The sequence below is a fragment of the Cupressus sempervirens genome, chromosome 3, assembly GCF_028749045.1.
Source record: "Cupressus sempervirens isolate cs-2001-9-10 chromosome 3, ASM2874904v1, whole genome shotgun sequence".
Lineage (NCBI taxonomy): Eukaryota > Viridiplantae > Streptophyta > Pinopsida > Cupressales > Cupressaceae > Cupressus > Cupressus sempervirens.
In genome coordinates, this window is record NC_143120.1 from 1,056,199,925 (window position 1) to 1,056,224,368 (window position 24,444).

At 39.4% G+C, this 24,444-nt stretch overlaps 1 protein-coding gene across 2 annotated transcripts in view; it reads left to right on the forward strand.

Moving 5' to 3' along the window:
• Nucleotides 1-24,444, forward strand: part of LOC149570374 (Spc97 / Spc98 family of spindle pole body (SBP) component) — a 224,000-nt gene that overhangs the window by 154,152 nt on the left and 45,404 nt on the right. For both annotated transcript variants that reach the window (XM_089823022.1, XM_089823021.1), the window contains one exon: nt 9,486-9,569. In XM_089823022.1, coding sequence (XP_089679148.1) covers nt 9,486-9,569 — 84 coding nt within the window. The remainder of the gene's footprint in view (nt 1-9,485; nt 9,570-24,444) is intronic.

Sequence of the window (24,444 nt, forward strand, 5' to 3'; positions counted from 1 at the left end):
TTCATCCCGTTACATCTGTAGCCTCTGCTAACACAATACTGTCTCCTCAAGCTGACCTTGATAGCCACCTGTGCTGCTTTCTCTGTTTTCAATTCCTCGGTACCTTAAGCCAAGTGTCGCCGTATTGCCTCCAACTGGATGATCAGCTCCTCCCGAGTTCTCTATGCATCCACCAAGACAGCCTTACAGCCAACACTTGCTGCCACTGCCTCTGGTACACAGAAAGTCCATGCCTGCAGCAACTTCAAGTCTTCTCAACTGGTCAGACTCCCACGACTGATATCCGCCACGACTGGGGGTCCAAGGGGCAACGCCCCCGACAGGGTCGAGGGGCAGCGCCCCTCGTCGCCAAGATCAAATTAACACTTCGCAACCCACACAGAAATGCACGGATCACACCATTTCTGTCATTATCTGCCGATTCTTCACTCTTTCTGGCAACCACGGATGCGTCCTCTTCCCTTTGGCATCATCTGTCCTGCACCGCGGCTGCCAAATCTGCTAGTAGTGCTGTCTGCTCTGTGGCCCATGCTGTCTGCTGGGCGGTCAAGTCGGTGGCTAGTTTCTGTCTAGCCTCAGTTTCAGCTGCCAATGACTGCTCTGCTACGACTCTGTTCGCCTCCGCACGCTGACGACCGTAGTAAACATCTTTGTACAGTCCCACAATCTCATGCGCCAACTTCATCATAGGAGTGTCAATGGGTCCCAATTCCGGCTCCGTGGCCCAATCTGCCAGCATCTCCTCTGTCTCCGTTGCCGGCCAGCCCCTATCTATAAAGCAAGTCTCGAATCGCCGAGGACAAATCCCACGGATATATGCTCTGATCAAGTGCCATTCCCTCCGCCGAGTCAGGGCCTGAATTGCCACATCGTGGCCCTTCTTTAATGCAGATTTCATAGTCCTGAGGTAATCCCGACACCTGTCTTCATCTGACCCATAGTCCTCCTTGGCGAAAGCCTCCAATGACCATTCAGCATCACTGTGTCCCCCCTCGTCAGTGGGAGCCATGCCCACAGTCGGTGCTGCCGTCTGTGTTGTTGGCGCAACCACGGCATGTGGCATTCCCTCCTCCTGAGGTTGAGGCTGGGGTTCCGCCGGCCATGTTTCGAAACACCCAGGAGACTGAATGGAGGGACCCCGGTTCGCCGGAGTGAGTCGGAACTGCTGCCTCAGGAACTCACTAGCTCTATCCATCACCTCCGGTTGTTCGACCCGCGCAAGCTCCATATTCATCTTCTGTACTGGCTGGGCTGACTCGGCCTCTGCTAAAAAGGATGATGAAACGGTGACCACTGCGTCACAATCAATGACCTCCAACCGAACCTGCGGCTCAGACTGTGGTAGTGGTGGCTCTGCGACAGTGACATTTGTTGGTGCAGCTGGAACCACTTCTGCTACAGCTGTCGGCAGTGGCTCGGCAACTATCTGTGGGACGGTATCCGGTACTGTGTGCGGAACCACCTCAGCCACTGTCCGTGGGACATCTGCCTCCGCTGGAGGAGTCATAAGAACTGGGGCATGGCGTTGACCGAAGGCCGGAATGACCGTCGAAGAGGTAGTCAAGTGCGCTGAGGTTGACAGCTGAGGCGGGGTAAAGAATGTAGGCCCACCACCTGCTGTCTCTCCGTCAACTTCAGCCGATGTGCTCTCCTCTTCTTCCCCAGATTCAGCCCCGTCACTCATTGAAGTGCCCTCCTGCCCGCTATCTGTTTCTTCGGAAAGGGCCAATTCGCGGAGTACTTTCCTGGGTCCAGCAGCTGACCCTCCTGTATCCAGGTGTCGCCAGTAGAATATGGGAGGCTCCCCGTCTGCCAACTTGCCCCGTGGAGGAGCCTCAAAGCCATCCATAGGGATCTGATTAGCTGCTGCCTCTAAAAACAACCCGATGGCATGGTGCGGCATAAAAAATGTTCGGTGCTGAAGCGTCATGAATTCTTCCATTCTGTCGACAAGCACTGAGGCCCAATCATAGACCACTCCCTGCATGATACTATTCATAAACACAATCTGTGGCAGTGCGATATCTGAAGCTCGAGTGGCACCTGTCAACCTGGTCTTGATGACGTCCATGATACAACGCCAATGGCCCTCTCGAATAAAGTCCCTGTGAAGCCCTCTGCTATTATTCCTGTATCCTCCAAATGTAGCACCAGCGGTATTCGTGTTTCCGCTACTACCCGACAGGAAAGCCTCCTGTGTGAGAAACACCTGCGGAGATCCTCTTGTCTTCATGTTAAAAGGACAGTCTTTTGTCGAATGGCCCATGATCTGACAGATGTCACAGAATTGGTTCTTCGGATACGATCCCTTAGTATGACCGTCGGTCTTACATTTCGTGCAACACAGTTCACTACCTTTTGGCTCCTTCTGCATGTTTTTAAACTCCTTCATCATTCGAACCATATCCTTCTGTAGGGCACGAACCTTCTTGTGCTGCCTTCGTCGTCTCTACTATCATCTCCGGCAGGCTCGTCGTCATCAGAATCAGAGGAGCTAGTTTTCTTCTTCTTTGTCTTCTGCTCACTTTCAAGGTCCAGTGCTCTGTTATACGCGTCCACATATGATGACGGTGGCACAATTTTCATTTTCCTCCGCAACTTCGAGCGTAGGCCGTCCACAAACCACCTTTTTTGCAATCCGTCCGCTGGCTTGCTTTCCATTTTGTTTATTAAGTCTTTCAATCTCCTGGCGTAGACACGGACAGTTTCGTGCTTCCCTTGCTTGGTATTGAAAATTTCCGCTACAATTTCATTATCATCCCGCAAAAGTTTAAATTCTGCCAAGAACTCCTTTTTAATGTTATCCCATGTATCCAGCTTCTGTGGATCCATATCTGAAAACCAATCAATCGCGACACCCCGTAAGGTTGCCGGAAATTGCCTGGCCCATTCGTCGGCATCTGTGATTCCATTTGCCCGCCAGATCGTCTCACATGTCTTACAAATTCGGAGGGGGTCGGCTGTACCATTGCCTTCAAATTTCGGTAATTTTTCTTTGGATCCCGCCATAACTCTGGAGGTCTGCACTCCTACAATGGTCGGCACTCCCACACGGACAGTCTGGATTCCCACACCGGTGATCTGCACTCCCACACCGGCGGTCGGCACTCCCACACCGGCAGTCTGAACTCCCGCACCGGCGGTCTGCGCTCCCCCACCGGAGGTGTCGACAGCTGCACCCCTTGGTGAAGACGAAGGATCCTCCGAAATTGTTTCCTGCGGAAGTCTATCCTGGACGAAGAGGTCACTCCACGCTCGTGCTTCGTCGGCACTGCGAGCCGTGCGAGTTGATGCTCTCCCGTCTGAATTTTCTTCCCTCGGCGAACACAAATTCAAGAACTCCTCCCGTGCTTCTTCCACCAATTCCACCCGCTGCCGAGTCTCCTTTAACAATTCCTCCGCACTTTGGTTTCCGTCGGCAATTGTTTGAAATCTTCGTCGGCGTTCGGCTTGCTGTGCTAGAATTAAATTCTCTTGCGCAATACGGATTCCATCTTTTCCCTTCACCTTATTCCGATCCTTGTTAAGCTGATTGGGCATTAATCTTCATTCCTCCCACCTTCCAGATTCATAAGGCAACGGCGCCAAATGTTTACCGTACAGGTAAAGAAGTCAACACATACAGACAATAATAGCAGAATAGCAGAATTATATTCACAATAGTAGATGAATGATGAATGATCATTTACAATGATCCCGGACAGGATATAAATACTACTGCCGAACCTTCCCGAAGGAGTTCGTCGGCCACAATTATTCTATCCGTTACAAACTATTTACCGCCGGACCGTCGGCTACAGAAACACCGCCGGACCGTCGGCTACAGAACATCGCCGGACCGTCGGCTACAGAATACAAAATACCGCCGGACCGTCGGCTACAGAAACACCACCAGACCGTTGGCTACAGAAACATCGCCGGACCGTCGGCTACAGAATACAAAATACCGCCGGAACCATCCAGTCGGCTAACAAGAGAAATATAATCAAAAGCATGCCTACAGACTACAATGAGCCGTGCTTAAATACTTGTCGGGAAAAGCTTTCCGAGGGTGTACAAAGTTAGCCAACGGCGACGCAAACTATGAAAACAAAACAAAATAAAATGGGTTTGAGATAAAATAAATCAATTGGCCCGTTACAAAGATTAAATCATTTATTTTATAACGGGGACATTACAGTTGAAGAGAGTCCCATTGTTTTTCCAGAAATGTTGTAATCATAACTTGCTATTTTATAGACACTAAAGCAAATTTTGTCCACTGATAATTAATTTGGCTAGCTTGTATAGAATCATACATTTTTTTATTTGCCTTCATGAATTTATTCTTCACCACAAAATCCTCTGCAGGTGTAATTTTGCCAGGCCTTTGCATGTACCTCTTCAGGTTATTGCGTAGGGAGCCATGTGTGTGGGAGTGTTGTGCTTCTTCCATCTATAATGAATGATTGGCTGAATATGGTCGGTGTAGAATGACAATGTGGAATCCTCTCACACAATATCCTTCATTTGACTAAGCATAGAATCAATGCACCCATACACTTTTCCAGTGAGGGTGCAGTAGAATTTCTATATCTAATGACTATGAAGATTGGAGCAATGATGGAGACAATATATTTGGCATCAACCCAAAAGATATCATTCTTCACCACCTCCTTGATCCTCAGCTCCTACTCTGTTTTTGATTCAAGCAACCTGTTCCATTCTACTGTCATAAACATTAGTTGCAAAGCTTCTTGTAGCTCAAGCATCCTCTTCAAGAGAATAAAGCATGATGCATACCAAATCTCTACTGGTTATAGGGATTCCTTCTTGGAGAAGGTCCTTGTCATCAGGAAATAGTGTATCAGGATGTATCCGTTATTGTATCAGGTGCATCCCGTTAGTGTATCAGGTGCATCTCGTTAGTGTATGAGGATGTATTCCGTTGGTATATCGGGATGTATGCCGTTGGGCCGACAGGGTGTGTATTGGGATTTGTGTATCGGGAATGTTCTATCGGTATCAGGAAGGTTCTACTATTGTAGCCAACATGTTGTATGTGGGTGACGGATACCTTCAGGAAGGTTCCTCGGATAGTATTTATATCCCCCTTCGGGATTGTTGTAATCATCATAGCATTAGAAGCATAATGTAATATCTTGGCGTATGCGAATTTAATAAGGAGTTCTGCTATTCTTATTTGCCATTCTCATCTATTGTCTATATGCATTATTTTCTTTACCTAGTACGGTAAACATTTGGCACCATTGCCCTATGAACTTGGAAGGAGGGAGGAGTGAAGATTAATGCCAAATCAGCTTAACAAAGATCGAAATATGGTGAAGGGAAAAGATGGAATATGTACTGCGCAAGAAAATCTAATTTTGGCATAGCAAGCCGAATGCAGAAGGAGGTTCCAGAAGATTTCTGACAGACACAGAAGTGTGGAGGAATTGTTGGAGGAGACTCGACAACGGGTGGAGTTGGTGGAAGAAGCACGGGAGGAGTTTTTGAATTGCTGTTCGTCGAGGGAAGAGAATCGACTCGCATGGCTCGGAGTGCCGAAGGAGCAAGAGCGTGGAGTGAACTCTTTGTCTGTGATACACTTCCGGAAGGGACAAATTCGCTGAATGGAGACCTTTATTCACCAAACAGCACAACTTTCGAGATACCAAGCGTCAGTGTCGAGATACCAAGCGTCAGTGTCGGGATACCAAGCATCGGTGTCAGGATGGTAGGACCAAAGGAGAAGTTGCCTAAATTTGATGGTGATGGAGCAGTTGATCCCATCCGACATTGTAAAACCTGTGAAACAATTTTGAGGGCCAATGGCATAACAGATACAAACAAATGGATGAGGCAATTTTCGGCAACCCTACGGGGGGTGGCAATTGATTGGTTTACTGATACCAATCCACAAAAGTTAAATAGTTGGGATAACATTAAAAAGGAGTTTATCACATAATCTCAACTCTTGTGCAACGATAATGAAATTGTAGCGGAGATATTCAATACTAAGCAGGGGAAGAATGAAATAGTCCGAGTCTTTGCCCGGAATTTAAAGGACTTGATCAATAAAATGGAGAATAAGCCAGCTGATGGGCTACAGAAAAGATGGTTCATTGAAGGCCTTCACCCGAAGTTGCAAAAGAAGATGAAGATCGTGCCACCATCGACATACACTGAAGCGTACAACCGGGCAATGAACCTCGAAAGTGAGCAGAAGACAGAGAAGAAGAGGAAGAGTAGCTCGTCCGATTTAGATGACGACAGGCCTTTAGGAGAAGATAGCAATGATGATGAGGGCAGCAACAAGGTGGTCTGAGCCCTCCAGAAGGACATGATTCAGATGATGAAGGAGTTCAAGAACATGAACAAGGAGACTAAGGGCAATGAGCTATGGTGCACGAAGTGCAAGAAAGAAGTCCATACGAAGAGATCCTGCCCAAAAGATCAATTTTGTGAAATTTGCCAGATTATGGGACATTCGATAAAGGAATGCCCTTTCAACCTAAAAACAAGAACTCCTTATTATATTTGCATACGCCAAGATATTACATTATGCTTCTGATGCTATGATGATTACAACGATCCCGAAGGGGGATATAAATACTAGCGGAGGAACCTTCTTGAAGGTATCCGTTGGCCACATACATGTCGGCTACAATAGTAGAACCTTCCCAATATTGATAGAACATTTTCCGATACACACATCCTGATACACACCCTATCGGCCCAATAGCATACATCCCGGTATACCAACGGAATACATCCTGATACACTAATGGGATGCACCTGATACACTAACGGGATGCACCTGATACAATAACGGATACATTCTGATACACTATTTCCCGACGACAGTCTTGATGAGTGTATGTGAAGTATGGTGGTTGCATATAAACATTTGCACATCACTACCATCATTGACAATTGTTCTGATTCAACTGATTTTACCATGTCCTTTAGTGCACTATTCATGGCATGTACATGCCAAGGAATCCACCAAATGTGTCTATAGACTGCCTCAATGAACTTCTCTGTAGCTCTGCACACAGGGGCTGCATCTATCACTAATTACATCATATTTTGTGGCCCAACCTCCTCTATTAAATCCTTGGAGACCTTGAACTGAAAATGATTGTCTTTGCTATGTCTCGGACAAACAATAGCCCTAAGGAAATAAGGGCCCATTGTAGATGTAACCAGGATATTGATGAGTGGACGATGACTAATCTCCATCCACCTATCCATGATTATGCTACCACCACTTGCAACGCATGGTCTCCGTCAAAATATTAATCTTGGAATAGTTTTGATCCAAGATTATTGTCCCTTATTTTGTCTCAGTAGTTGGTGCATTGACGGTCCTGCTAATATTATCTTTCAGACAGCTTCCTTATAATAAGGAGAGTGGGCCACTTGGAATAGAATGCCATTGGCAAGGAAGAATTTGCCAATTATATCATTTACATCATCCTTTGCTTGCAAATTACATAAATCTGCTGATCTCTACTAGTTACCTTTCCTTTTACTTTGAGCTTTGTTGCCCCTGAACTGGATGGACTTGGTGGCCTTTGAGTTTGCAAAGTAAAGTAGAAACTGCAGAAATCTGATTACCTCCTCTACTATGTGGAAAAGTAGCAGGTGTAGGTACTTCATCTTCATCGCAACCCCATAATTTTTTAATATTTTAGAGCTGTACTTCAAGCTCCTTCCACCTTTTGGCATACATCTACACCTTTGCCTCAAACAAGAAGTGAGCATTAGTTCTAGTAATGTTGCCAAGCTATTCAACATTACACGTGTGGCAGTTCCACTTTCTAGTGCCCCTAGCTGTCCCAGGCTTTGCTGGTACCTTAGATACAAACTGTTTTAAAGGCGATTTTGGATCAAAGAGGCGCTTGGTCCATTTTTGGAGGATTTGAGTATTAGACTCAGCTCCCCACTTCTATGCCAAGTCCATCAGATGATTCATTTTCACTTTGAATCTCTATTTCAACCTCTTCACCCTCCTCACTCGTGCTGCAAGGGCTCATTATGATAATGCTGCTGCAAAAAATCAGGAAAAATGAAAGTTGAACATTCATAAATTCAAATGAAAATTTGAAAAAAAGAGCATTCATAAATGAAAAAAAAAATATGAACATACTACAGCAATTGAGAAAACGTGATAATGAACATTCAATGTCACAAATTTAAAATTATATATTATTGAACACTCATTGATTAATAATTTCATTGAACATTTATAAATTTAAATGAGAATCAGAATGAACAATAGGATTGTAAAGTTATACAAAATGCTAATGAATCTGAAAATTGAAACAACAATAGGAAATTGAAATTTGAATGAACAGTCGGAATGAAAATAAAACGTACCTCTGCTGCCGTTTTCCACTTGCAAGAATGAAATCAACATTTAAACTCCTCTTGGTTCTATAGGAGTTTAACTTATTCTCCTTATTCTCCTTCAAGCTTGATTTTAACTTCCAATTCAAACTCCCAATTACACTTCACCTTTAGACTGTAACCAGCACTACCAGCGCTCAGTTTTGATCTTGTTATGATTGAAAAGAGATGAAGTGTTTATTTTATTACTTTTTGTTGAGTGTTTGAGAGTTGGTTTCAGTTAGAGTTAGGGCTGGGTGGAAAGTAAAAGTGTTTCTATATCTGTCTTTTAATGTTTTTTTATTATGAATTCCATCATATTTCAGTAGGAGACTTGTTTGTGTCCCTTGTCTCGTCAAGAGATGACTAGGAGTACAGGGGACTTCCAGCATCCCATTCCCATAATTTCTGGGGAGCAATGTCTCGAAAAATCTCCTGCTAGGAAAAGTCTCAGAGATGTGGCACATAACTCGGTGGCGGTTGAGGGGTGGTTAAAGGACACTCCCCAAGTGTCCCCTTGTCTCTGAAATGGCTCGATTTTGCAGGACGAAACAACCTTGTGGGAGACTATATTATATGCATGTGCTTTCCTTCATTGATTTATCTCTTACCTTGGTATTTGATCCCTTACAGATATTGAACTCTTCCTTTCTTCAGCGTTAATGATAATGTTATTTATTTTCAAAAGCTTCTTGTGCACAATATTTTTCTCTTACTTGCCTGATGTCTTATTGTTAGGGCTCCTGATTAAGGTCTTGGGTTCTTATTAACAGTCTCCTTCTGTTTGTTATTTGGATTACATACTGCTTAAGTATGTCAAATATATGCATGAAGGCTGTTTGAGGGCTGGTGCTTTCCAATTGCCACAACTTTTTTTGGTTTACCCAAAGTAAAGGGTCCCGTGTTATGTTGAAGGATATGTATCTTTTGTTATTCGTTTTTGTGGTAAAAAAGAATCATAAAACATGTCCCCTTGGGTCTCAACCTATATTTTCATAAAATAAATTGCACAATCAATTTACAATTTGAAAGGTTTTACATTTCTAATTGTATTTTCATCATTTGATTGAATTTGGGTTGAAATAATGAATCGTTTTTGCCATTGATTACAGGGTGATTTCCTTGTTCACTTCATGGATACAGCTCGAGATGAGCTTGCTAAGAAGCCAGCTGCAATATCAGTTGAGAAGCTGCAGGTATATCACTTCTTCTCTGCAAGTTCCCACAGATACGTCAGATTTTTCTGGAATATATGCTCCAAGGATGTTAACAATGGTGTGATAAACATCATTCTAAATAATTTTTTCCTTCATCTTATAAAATCGATCACACAAAACTAAAAATAGTATGTAATGTCCCCTAATTTAATCCTCAGATAGTCGAGACTGATTTCTTAAAATTCAAGTATCCTTCCCTTATGATACCATCCATATATATATATATATATAAAATTATATATTCCTTTTAAAATAATAATTTACAATCTTCCTGATTATTCAAAACTGATTCTATATATTTGTATGTTTGGGTTGTTCGTTATCTATCCATCCTTAAGTATGATCAATATTAATAAATGCTCCCTTGCTCGTCTCTCGTCAATAGCTTAATTATCTTTTCTTCACACAATTATGAACAGTATCATTTGTTCATATTATTCTGATCCTTAACAAACGGCCGTATCATCCCTTTACATAGATGGCTGTATCATCTTCACATAGACAACAGTAATCATGGCCCTAGCTGCTCCATGATAAGCAGTGGTTGTATAAGGTGCATTTGAAATGTGTGTTTGGAATTTAATATAATCTGTATGTACTGTGATAACTGCATATAATTTTAAACATGGGATGTAATTCAAGGTGTCTTCTCTTTGGTATGTCCTCCATTCGATATACTCCTAAATCTGAAGAGTGTGAATTAGATGCTGATAGGCCATGTTTGGTGACTGTGTTTGTACTGTCCCCACTTAGGATGTCTTGAAATTCAGAGACAATTTGTATTGAATAAGCTGCTGTGATTGCAGAGGAAGTGTTACTGCCCAGTCTCTAAATCTGTATCGGGTAACTGTATATTGCATTCATACATTGTTTGAATTCTGTGTTGATGAACTCTTATTCCCCTGGATACCTGCTGAATACCTATCATTCATGGGAAGTCTGTAATATATTTAATTCCTAATAAACAATTCCTTCTTACAAACTTTTCATTGCTTATAAATATTATATAAATATTGCCTTTGTATGGTTAGTCATCGCAACGTTGACTGAGATTCATAGTCTCTTTAAAAACTGTTCAAAGCTATCTTCACTGATTCTCATGGCTCTGTATGATGTGTTCCATAATAGGATAGATTGCTGTGTACTGCAACTGGGAATGAATAATAGAAGCAGTCAATCTATCCAGACTTACCTTGCTGCTTATAATTTCTCTATATTCTTATCTAATTGTCACCGTAAAGTCTCCACAGGATGATGTATCTCCTTGGATGGGAGATTGGTTTCCGCATTGGTGGTTCAGACTGTGTTGACTATGCTCGTGCTTTAATACCCACGGGGTTGATGCAACTGATAAGGCTGAGGCGCCCCTTCTTGCTTTTAATCCTTATACCGATATTACTTCCAACATGGATGTCTACGTCTGTTCAACTCTCATTACTCCAATAATACCGTGTGCAATAGTCTATAGATGTTCTCTGAAAATTGTAGTCCTGTAATCTGCTATTTTAATGGCTATCAAGTCGTTCCTTCTGTACACAGTGATGGGTGTTATTCACTCCGGCGATATCCTTCAACGTGGAATTAGTCTGCCTTCCTGATTTTGTTTTGATTCTCCCCCCTTGTATGTGTTTTCTTCCCTAATATACGTGCCTAGGTGAAGGGTCACGATGATTCATTTAGTTGCTTGGGTAATATAAATTTATATTAGGTCTGTTTTATTATATCTAATAGTTTGACCAATTTAGAATTATATTTTAATTATAACATATAAATATTTATATTATTATATTTATGATATATTTTGTAGATGTATTCCTAAATATACATATGCTTCACTTTATCGTATAATGATAGATCATTATATTATGTTATTTTTTTAATATATATTTCAAATTCATATATGATAAAATACATCATATATTAAATAATTATAGTTTATAATAATGATTTTACATTAGATGTCTTCATTGACTAATTTCCAATTTACATATTATATATATATATATATACATATATAATATATATATACATATATAATATATATATACATATATATATATATACATATATTATTGTCATATATATATATATATATATGACAATATTCAATATATTATAAATAATATATATTATTGATTTTATTATTTATTTTAAATTTATCTTTATTATTATTAATTTCATCCCAGAAATGGGCCATTATAGTCCTTCCTTCCTAAAATTGCTTGTCCTCAAGCAATTCCATATTTTCTCCTTGTGATTTGATCATAGTCGTCATAGTCCTGCAGCAACGATTTTAATTTTGGGATTAGATAGTTATAAATTTAAATTTAAATATTACAAGATTATATTTTAATTATTAAGAATGATTTTAAAGAAGGAACTTATCTTGATGTAGAAGAACACTGGTGATTCTTCTCTTGCTAAGTGTTTCTTTCTTTCTGGATGAGTAAACCTTTAAAGATGTAGAGTCTTGTCTTAATTCCTTTCTAAGAATTGCAACATTCATTAGAATGTCTTCTTAACTTCAACACTCATTGTGAATGCCCTTGATCCAATCTTGTCCAAATATCCTTATCTTAACGCTTGCTAAGAATTTTCATGATGCTCGATACCCTTTAAGAATGTCCTTACATTTGCCACTCACTAAGAAACATATACTAGGATATATGAAAACATAAAAGATGCACAAAATATATATAATTAGTGTATAAAGACATGATACAGACACAAAGTATACACATTGATGCATGAAGACACGATGCAGACACAAGGCATACACATGTTAGAAAGCTCTGGTAGATTCCTTCCTCTAATTACAATTTTCGTGCTACCAAAGTAAATGGTGACTAGCTCCTTGACAAAAAGACCTGCATCATATGTTAGTACTCCTTAATCATGATAAAAATATTATTCAATCTTGTAAGTCATTAAATAATAAGATCCTAACTCCCAATTAAAACCTTTTCTTAAGGAGAGGTTGTGATTAGATGCTTAGCTCCTAGGGGAGTGTTTCCTGGGGCTCTAATTAATAGAACAACTCTCCACTAAGCACCATCTTCTCACAATACTTCTATTTAAGACCTTATGGATAATCAATCTTCATATATCCATCCTTCCTAGGAGGGAGTTATTCCTCATCCTAGGCCTTATGGATACCCACTTTGGGTGTATCCATCATTACATATGCATATGATTTTTCTTAACAGTATGTACTGTCCTTCAGAGAACACTCGATTCCCTGCCTTACTTAAGAATATTCAATTATAGAATATCTTTCGAAGTCTTTCAGAGTAGTTATCACTCGGCCTTAATTCCTTATGCATTATTTGCCTCTTGATAGTGGCTACTTGGAGTTTTCTATTTCTTCTTCCTCTTGATCTCAATAGATTCAATGTTTTGAAAAAATGCACAAAAGACACGAGATTATCCTGGGAGAGCCCTTCCACTAAAAGGGAAAAACCCAGCCACACCAGCATAAAATCTCTTTTATTGATAATAAAAATGTTCAAGTGTACATTGCTTTTTGTTTGGTACAATGTATATAAAGAATAGAGAGACTTTTCATTACACAACTGAAGGTATCTTTAATATCAAAATATACAACTCTTCATATTTCCATACTCATGCCTCTTCATATGACACACGTTTCTAAATATTATCTTGAATATTATTACAAATGTCTTCTTCAGCTGAAGATGACCATAACGGTCAGATATCTATTTTATAAAATCAGAGATAAAGATCTCTATCGCAACTACAATCTTCAACACTCCCTCTTAACAAGAGAGAGAGAGATCTTTAGTAAAGAAGGCACATGTTGCAACCAAAGATGTTAATGATAATTTGTCATCATATAGATTCTCATTAAAACATGTTGTATCAGCATAACATAATTCACCATAGTTACTTTATAAGCACATAAAACTAAAGTTATGGAGTCACACACATGGGTTCCACCATGCCTACTCGTAGAGGGTGGTCCAAGGGCTTTTATCTCAAACTTCTCTCAGAGAAGATTGCATTTCCACCATGCCTCAATGCAAAGGGTGGATCCAAGGTCTTTCACCTCAAACTTCTCCTAGAGAAGAATGCATTTTTGCCATGCCTCATCACAGAGGGTGGATCCAAGGGCTTTCATCTCAAACTTCTCTTAGAGAAGAATGCATTTCCACCTTACCTACTCACAAAGGCTGGAACAAGGGATTTCACCTCAAACTTCTCTCACATAGAAGAACTCATTAACAAGGGATTACACCTCAAACTTCTCTCACATTGAAAATCTAATTTACAACATGTATGAGAATAATTGAGATGTTCCTTGTTAGCAGGGACAACTTTGATCACCACAATAAGATAGATGATGTAAACTCCTTCTTAAGCTGAACCTCTCTCTCTGAATATGTATCATCAAGGCAACATCCTCATTTGATTGCTTCTTGTTACACCCTGACATCTTAGACATTTGAAGAAAAAAGATGGTAGCTCTTCATTTCTACACCAATTAATAGTTCATAGCAAATTTAGTAGTAATATCCATAAGACTCACTTCCTCCTTTCCATCTGTACCGATAATTATTTTTCCCCAGTTGAAAGCAGTAAGCGCAACCAACAAAAATTAGCCCGAGTATACCACCCAAAAGATTGAAACTCGCTTTCCAATATTGACGAGATGATTGTTCAAAACAATGAATCCCACTTAGAAGTACTTGACAAGTCCAGAATTTGATACTCGACCAGAGAATCACCATGCAAATAATAGTGTTGACAACCTTGAAGGCTGTAGAACTCAACAAAATAGATGATGCCCTCGTGAGCTGAAAGAAGCCCAACCTCTTGAAATCTGGTTCTGTCAAGTTTGTTGAAAATCCAAACAAGAGTCCCTTTAGAGCTAGCAATTGCAAGGAGACCTCCATCAAGAATTAGGATGAAGAATGAAAATGCGAGAGCCGAAATAAGCTTAGTCCTCATGATATCATAGTGCTCAACCCTCATGCCCCTTGTGCATAATATTGCACTAGAATAACATCTTGACAATTCCAATTCCGCCACCTTTGTTGAAATCCCGCCGAATGTTTCTCTGCAAGGATTGCAATTATATATTTGGAATCTTTGCTTTGTGCCAATGGCAAAATAGTCAGAGTTTTGGTTGAAACTTTTATTCAAGAGTAAGGCAGTTTTGGGATTGGCGGTTCCTAGAGAAATTGTAGGATTCGTATTAGAAGAGTGGTGTAATGTTCCCAATTTTAATTAATTTGGGCCCAAGTTATTAATGTTTGTATTTAGGGGTTTCGATTGATTTAGTATATCTCAGACATATTTTTATTTAATTGTTCCATAGGTGTTGGCCGTCGGCTATTTTTGTAAACCCTCGAGATGTTTATCTGAAGGGTATTCAAGCACGGCTTGTAGGTAGTAGTAGGTATGCTTTTGGATTATTTTCTATGTACTGCGAATTCCTATTGGGATTCTCTGTTGTTCGCCATTTTGGAAGTGAAAGATCTTCCCTATTTGGCTCTTGCGGTTCTGGTGGGAATCAACCCTTACCCTATTTTGTCGCCTATAATACTTTGCTCGGGTATGGCAAATCGGAGCACCATCTTGTGGCAAATATTAATTGAAGGTTATATGTGTTCAATCTCAATTCTTGTTTGGTTTTATCTGATGAATTCTGGTCTCTAAGTTTATTCATTGCATGCCTGCACATTTCCTCTCCATCTGTACATCATCCGCTTCCCATAGCACGAAGCGCATCTTTTCCGTACGACTACATTACTCTACTGTACGGCCCATTTTTCTGTCTTCCTCCCTATTGCACATACGATTGTACCTTCATACTATACCTCACCACATCATTGAAGACTGACGTCATTCTATCGTACGGCCACAAGCAACTCTAGTACGACCAAACTTTGGCCACCATACACCCTTTGCCGTACGGACCCTGTCCACCGTACACCACTGCATCCCTATTGTACAGAGTCTTCATCAAAGCCCACATTGAACAATCTGTACCGTACGGCCATATTTCATGAGCCTCCCTTCAACTTGACACCATATGTATCCATATTGCCTTCTCCTGTGGACGTACACTACTGTTTCCGTAGATTATTTCTCTCGAAAGGGAACAAGGACATTACAAGTGGCCGATTGACGGAGATCTTGTAGTGGTTGGTGATGACACATTAAGAATAAAATGTCAATCAAATCCCCCAAAATCTCTTCAAAGACAATGTTTTGCAAATGCCGCAACAGAAACATATCATTGAACACATTGGAAAGACTTTTGTACAAGAAACTAGGTAGTTAGACGGTTATCGGTATGGACACGGTTGTGTCGTTTCATGAGCACTATATCGGATATTATAAATGTGGTGAACACTTATGTATTTGGCATCATTGTATATAATGTTACTGTTATGTACGGAAGCATTCGATGAATGAATAGTATTTTACTTTGGTAAGTTACTATATGTTTCTTTCCTGTTCGCTTATTGGTTGAACAGTTGGCGCCGTTGCCAGTTCGAATCCAGAGTGGTAGCAAATGGAAGGCCGAGGATAAATGGGAATAACCATACCAAACAACCGAAAAACGAATGAGGATGACGAAACAAAAATCCTAGAAGGCGAGCATGAGGCAACCCAAAACTTCGACAGCCTGTACTGCAAAGCCTTGAAACCTTCGTTCGGAGAGAAGCTGCGGAGAACGAGGTTACACCAGACAATGTGTGGGATGTTATGCATGTAAGCTCAACAACGAACAAATTCTTAGACCAACTTCCCCGTTTGATTGCACAAGTATACCTAGCGCAAAATAGACAGAGGGCATAAGTGAAACGAGAAGAACGTTGTCAAGAAACCCTCAAGAATTTCTATGAGGAAAGAGACACACTATGTCGAAAAAATGAACTATGAGTCGACACATGATGTATATAGATTATAAATAAAAGAGTGTTTTGTTTTGTTTTTTATATAATGGTATATGTCAAATGCCCAATCTCTTAAATAAAAATAGGAACTTGAGGGAGGATGTTAACGAATTACAATCTGTGCAGGGAGATTTAATCCAAGCCGAACGAAGGCAGCGACTAAGACAACTTGCTGAAGAACAGATTCTGGGGCAGTTGGAGGAATCACTGAGTGTGGTAAAAGGCAATCATGCAGGAGGCGCAGGAACCACCGAAGGATGCCACAGTTCGCCAGAACGACGAATACGGAGCAACGAGGAGTTGCTCAAGGAAAGACGACACAGATTAACTGTGCTCGAGGAGACAAGGGAACAATTTCTACATTCATCCTGTACACCACTACAAGAGGGAACCTGTGAAGAAGTAGGAAAGGAGGTGAGGTCAATAGAAGACATCGAGGCACAAGAAAGTGTTGAAGGGACACTGCACGGTGGTTAGAGTAACCCGTCGGGACCAATTCCTAATAGTTCCAGGACACAATCAAGTGGTCATCAAAGGATGAGAAACACAATGTCTCAGAAGAAAAAACTCTCGAAGTTCAGAGGCGACAGGAACGAAGATCCTGTATGGCATTGCCATACATCCGAAACCATATGGACTGCCAACTCGGTCACTGACAGGGGCGAGTGGTTGAATCGGTTCCTAGCCAGCCTACGGGGAGTGGTGGTGGATTGGTTCTTTGACATGGACAAGGTGAAGGTCACCACATGGGACTATCTAAAGAAGGAATTTCAACTAGAATTTCGACTGCTACAGGATGACAATGAGGTCGTCGTCGAGATCTACAACTGTAAACAAGTGAAAAAGGAAACCGTACGAGCCTACAATCGAAGACTCAAGGATCTTCTTAGCAGGATGGGTACTCAACCTATTGATGAACTAAAGAAACAGTGGTTTGTAGAAGGACTCCATGGGGCACTGAGAAGGAAGATGAAGATAGTCTCACCCACATCGTACACAAACGCCCACTACCATGCCATTAACTTGGAAAGTGAGGGCAAGACGACAAAGAAAAAGATGAAGAAAAGTAAATCCTTATTCTCCTTTGAGAGCGATGAGTCCTCTGAAGAGGAAAGCAGTGCAAACAGTGATGAGGAACCCAACAAGAAAGTACAAGCCCTCCAAAAGGACTTGGAGCAGATGAGGAAGGAGTTCAAGTCCATGAAAGGAACCACTAGCTGTACGAAGGAGGGAGAAATATGTTGTACAAATTGTAAAGAGAAAGGACACACAAAGGGAGTGTGCCCTAAAAAGGCAATGTGTGATATTTGGCAGGTCTTGGGTCATTCTATGAAGGAGTGCACGTTCAACATTGTTACCCGAATACCAAAATCGCTTCCAATTTTCAAAAATCCTCATTATATCGAACTATGTTTGAGGCCTTGGAGAACCTCTTTTTTGAGCATTAATATAGCCACTTATTCTCGATTTTTAAATCAATTCTGTTGTTCAAATGTCTTCAACTCGTTCCTAGCTTCGTTTCGCCTTTTGCATTTTTGAATTTCGCTTCTTGAGTCTCAAGTTATCAATGGTTAATGAATGACATAGAAATGTGTGTTTTCAATCAAATCATTAGCCATTAACCTTTTACCAAAAGGTTAAGTTTTAGGCATCAAAACACATGTTTTGATTAGAAACCTTAACTTCTCCATCTTAAAGGTTAAGTTTCTAAAACATGTATTTTCTCCCTAATTATTAACCTTAACCTCTCATACAAAAAGGTTAAGGTTAGAGGCTTAAAATACATGTTTCGGAGAAAGTTATTTACCTCTTGAACTTCTTGGTGAAGGATTGTGTATGTGAATGGCTCATGATAGGTGATATTGAAAAGTCATGTATCTGCAAGCAAGGAGATATTTCTACCGAATTGAGCATCTCATTTCTCATGCATGCCAAAGTATGAAAGCAGTGAAGCAATGAAATTTGCAGGTCTCTACATTTGTTGAAGAGAAAGCACACTATGACTCGTTGACAAAATGTTTTATTGGCCAATCTGACCATAGACAAGGCATGCAATCTTTTTAACCGATCTTTTATTCTCTTCTAGCTTGCAACATTCAACACGGTGGTGGACACAACAATAAAGAGACTTGTTAATTGTTTGCAAGAATGTTTATTGATCATCCTGATCATAGACAAGGCGCAAGAATTGAATGACAGAGAAAAAATGTGCATGCAATGTAAAAAGCATAAGAATGAGTGCACAAATTCCTTGACATAATGCCTCCTTTAGATAACCATTATATGTGCAAGAGGAGAAATTGATAGTGTCATCAAAATTATCTAATAAAACATGTCGTTGAGCGATTTATAGAAATGTGTAAGAGGCACTATCTCATGATACCAAGGAAGAGTGATTTGTAAACAATTGTGCCATATTTTGAAAAGGTCAACACACATATCAAATATAAGGTTCCTAATGTCTTGATCATATAACAGAGATCTCGCACAATGTTGGCATGCCCAAGCATGAGCCATAAACCAATACTTTGGCATCTTATGAAACAAAGCAAAGATTTGACAACTCCTTACCAAGAGTATGCAGCATGGAGCTTAGACATGCATGCAAATTGTTTAACAAAACGCTTCACCTCCATGTCGTAGTGCATTAGGTGGTGTTATTGGGTCGATCTCCAATGATCGGTGTAAATGAAATGTTCAGAGAAATCAATAAGTTCTTGTAATGGTGAAGCATGCTTTGAATATGTATATAGTATTACGCGCCAATATTTGATGATACTTCAGATCTACACCCCATGACACGTTCAAGAGTGTTCAAAGATTGAGTACCAATGACTGGGCCAGTCTGCATGAAAAGAATGTTGTAGCTACTATGATGAAAGAAGCATCAACGATTGTTTGTTTGATACCATACCTACAAAGACTCACAACTCATGAGTATTGAAGATGTTCAAACAAACTTTTCCATGTATGTGTATCAAGTGTTTGAAGAAATATTATTGGGAATGTGGCACATTTGATCAACAAAATGCCCAATTAGGATGCTACACCGCAGATTCTATTGACATAAAATTGAAATCATCAAATTAAAATAATCTCCGTATTGGGTTTCTCCTTTGCCAATAAGCATGCAATAATTCAAAGGCATAAGTGATGTTTATACAAATCATCAGAATAGCACCCAGATTGACCTTCACACTACAACTCCAGTATCTAGCCAAGATAGTTATAGAGGAATTATGCCATTATCATGAAAAATGAGATAATGGGATTGGTTTATTGGTGAGTATTAATGGAGTATGAGTGCATTGCCCGATGATAATGTTTAAAGACTTAGATTGCAAGCCATGGAGAGAAGAGGACAAATGAGAGGTAGTGTATCTTGGTTGGTGGGGTCTGACGAAGTGTATCAAGAATGGACACAACTATCCTCCCTACAAATTTTACAGTTGACCAATTTTCAAAAAATCAAAAACATCATGAATTTTTCCGAAAATTTCAGCATTTGCTCTTCATGATTTGCATAGTTTGTAGTCGAAAACAACAAAAAATTTGTAAAACAATCACTACATTTTCGTGAATCTGGAAAGAAAAAGAAGTTTGATTTTGTTTTGTCTTTAGTGCATTTTATCTAGAGATTAGGCTTTCCCGTCAAGAATACTTGCCTTGTTCAAATTGTACAACAACCTATTAGAAGTAGGGTTCACAAGTACTTGGAAAGAGTGTTGGTCAAATAGAAAGGATATGTGCTCCCCAAAATAAAGAACAATTTAATGGTGTGTCTCGGATATGCTTGTAATGCCAATCAGAATGGGGAAATGTGATTGACTATGTTGATCTATTTTATCAAATTCCTACGTAGAGACTGCCATGGAAATCATCAAAGTTTAGATGGAAGTCCATAAAGGAATTCTATAAGAATATGGCCATATAAAGCGAAATGTTAAAATTGAAAACAAAAGGACATGCTCAATTTGATTCTTCTTCAACTTCTTAGATCAAAAGGAGAAGATCTTATGGCTACCATCAAGATCAACCACTCATCTCATCCTTCATTTGCACATACTTGTGAAGTGTATCCTTCACCCATATTTGCATCTCATTTCACCCTCCACCTCCTGTTACATTTTGCATTTACATGTACTCATTTTTCATGAAATAATGCCTTGAAAATGCTAAGTCACTTTTGAAATCATCAATTTTCATTTGCACGCATTCCCATGCACCAAACACTTTACTTCAAAAAAAGAAGTTAAAGGTGCTGATGGAAAGTTGTTCCGAGTGTACATCTGGACATCGTCAAGAAGGTTTTCAAAGTGTCAAAGAATCCAGTTTGTGCTGATCTACAAAGGAGAATTCACGACAACCTGAACGAGAAAAGTTTGATCACATTAAGTTTTCAAATGACAGCAAAGAATTCATCAAAGTCAAAGGTTATCAAAAGATGCAACACCATGGTTATCAAGGTGAATGCAGCGGTTCAAAGTATAGAAACTTTTGATCCTGTGATCATCTGGGATTGCATTGCCAAGTACAAGGCCCTTCAGAACAATCCCTAGGATTGTTTCAATTCTTTTATGTCTTTCTTCTTCTTCTTCTTCTTCTTTCATGTTTGTAGTTGTAAAGAATGCATTACATGAAAAAGCATAATTACATGTAATGCGAGTTCCATGTATGTAAAAGGATGTAATGCAAGTTGTATGTGCAGTTGCATGTAACCCTTTATTTTCTTCTATAGTTAGATTAGGTCAAAGTTGGTTGAGTTGCTCCCACTTTTTCCTCCACCTTTTTCTCAACTCCCATGCCTATATGAAGGAGTGCCCCCCATTGTAAAATTATCATTATCTTTATGCAAGAAAGCTCTGGAGAAATTGTGCTAGCAGAACTTTGTTTGTGTAAGCACTATTTTCAGAAAAAGTGAATACAAAAGAGCATTTGAGACTTAACTTTGATTAAGTGAGATTGCTATTTGTGTGAATTGTAAGCTTTGTCTATAATTTATCCAAGTTGTCTTTGATTCATGTTATTTTGTGATTATTGGTAATTGTATCTCATGAATTGAATAAAAAAGAGTTAAGAAACAATTGAAGCCAGAGCTTTGACCAGGAGTAATTGTGGAAATGTATAGCTAGAAGCTTTGTATGTAGTTTATATTTTCTTCTTAATTCACAAAATAGCTATGTATTCTTAGTTTTACGAGTCTTTGTGCCCTAATTGTAAAATTTTTCCATATAGAAGTAGGATTGGACTTAGAGCCAAACCGGTACATTTTCAACTAGCCTTTGAGTTAGTGAAGGTTTATCGGTATCATTGTTTCCAGCTCTTGATAGAAGTGTAGTTAGAGATTCACCCTGCCCATTATTTGCTCCACGAGTAAGTGGATTCTTTCTTGAAAGATAAGAAGAAAAGATATTGGTAACACCCATTTTATAAAATCTCTCAACTTCTTGCTTACCTTGAGTTGATCCAAGGAACGGTGAGAAAGGGGAGCCTTCCCTTTAAGGTAGGAGAGACTTTGTCTCACATGTTGTGGTTGGTCATTCGATTTTGCGACTAGATTTTTACCCAAAACTGTCGGTTGCAAAATATCCACCTAACAGACTACATTAAATTGTTGTCTCGAAGTGTCGGAGATCATGATACTTGTCATGATAGAGATCAATACATTTCGATTACTTGTTATCTGATAGATTGCATTAAGTTGTTGTCCTGGAGTGCCAGAAATCAGATAACTTTTTCTTTTGATAGGCATCAACGATTTTGATGCCAATGCACATATCAAGAGTATTACTATAGTGAGAGAATATTGACGATTCATTCTCCCTCACTAAGAGGGAGTTTTAAAGTATGTAGCTTAAGTTGAATTGAAGCCAGTAGTAAATCAGAATAGTGAATGTGTGTGTGTGTGTGTCTATATATATATATATATATATATATATATATATATATATATATATATATATATATATATAGACACACACATACAAGTTACTACTACATTACATAATAGTTCGATCTCTTTGTTAAACTCACACAATATTATTCCTATGTTCGGGCACCCTTTATAGTAATTGGTTTTCTTGCATATGTCTCTGTTGGCATCTTGTAAATGATTGGGCAATATAACAAATTAAGAGTATGACCCTACATTCGATAGAGCAGCCATGTCCATGTAGGGACATGACCCTAATTGGCAATAGGCACGTAGAGTCACGACTCTATGTGAACATGACTATTGCCCCTCTACTTATACTGATTGTTGCTGAAAAGGAAAATCATAAATCAACGACAACGACTAGTATTGGCTGCAGGGAATAACACATTAATATATCTGCATTTGGTCTGAAGTATATACCTTGCTTTAAGTATACAGTCTTATTTAAAGGTCTTCATACACATCTTGGTATTAATTCTGAGCATTTAAAATAGTATTAAACAGTCGCAGTCAGTATCAGATTTGAACATACAGTTGTACATATCAGACTTTCAATTGGGCAATATTTGAATCATTTATTTTGTTACTTTGTCAGAGATCCTTCATTCCTTCACATAAGGCATTAAAATCAAAGACTTCAGTAGAGAATGTGCAAGCTAGTATGCAATCTTTGATTCAACCTTCTTCTAGGGAAGAAAGTGCAACACCTACTACCACTTCTATCGGAAAGGGAAAGAACCTTCCAATAGGGAAGGAGAGTAAAAGATAAATCAATGTTGCTGACTTATTTAATTTGATTTGCAAGCAAAAGAGATGGCCGAAGAATCTATTGGTAGGCTTCTTTTTGCTCATGGTATACCATTCCATGTGTAAATTTTCTCGTATTATAAACAAATGTGCAAAGATATCTATGGTTCTGGTTCCTCATTTCTACCAGATAGAGAGACAAAAGTATACACCACCATTCTTTATAAAGAGTATATAAAAGTGAGCATTTTGATGGAGGATAAGATATAGACAAGGTTAAGTGAAGGATGCTCCATCATCATCAAACATTGGCCACTCATCAATTTTATTGTGACTAGCAACATCCTCTTACCTTCTTTGAGCTATAGATTGCCTATGGAAAATAAAGGACATAACCTTCCAATTTTAGATTTTAAAAGATGCTATAGAAAAGGTTGGGCTAGAGCTTCCAAATTCGGCCGAGAGTTAGGTGAGTTGGTGAGCCAAGTTAGTCCAGCCGACTTATGTCAACTCGACATCTTGGCTGGTTGAGTTTTGGGGAATGACTCGTCCAACTTGCCGAGTTGGCATAACTCGCCCAACTCATCGAGTCTGAGCATGCATAACTTTGCTGAGACTGAGCATATACTTGTGAGCTTACTCTACAATTGAACACTTGGCGTAGGGGCTAGAGGATTTCTAAAAATATAACATGTAAGTTATATTTGTATAATTATTGTTAGGATATTTGAGATAGGTTTCGGCTTCATAGGAGTTTAGATACACAATCTAGATTTTTGGGGTTTACCAAGGCCAGACTGAAGCTAAAACAAGGATTGTCTAAAGGTTTTAAGTTTTTAACTCATTTCAGCCAAAATCCCTTTGATTTCAATTCCATATTCCTGCCAGACATATCTACAATTTACATTTTATGTATATGATGGATTTATCATTTATGTTCGTTGTTTATGTATGTGACGACAAATTAGCATCTATTTGATAATATTATAGTGTCTTTAAATTTTATTCAATAAAGGGTGCATGAAACAAGTTTTAAATTGTTAAAAGTCTCTACATTTTAAGGGTTTTTCCATTTTGCCAAGTCATAGCCGAGTCCGAGCTTGGGAACTATGGGTTGGACCTTCAATTCAGAAAAGTACATTGATAGACATTGGAGAGAGTAAATTTGAGATTGGAGTTTGGTGTTCTTACAATTGTAGCTTTATAGACAATCCTCACTTAGGAGTATTTGACATGTACCCTACAG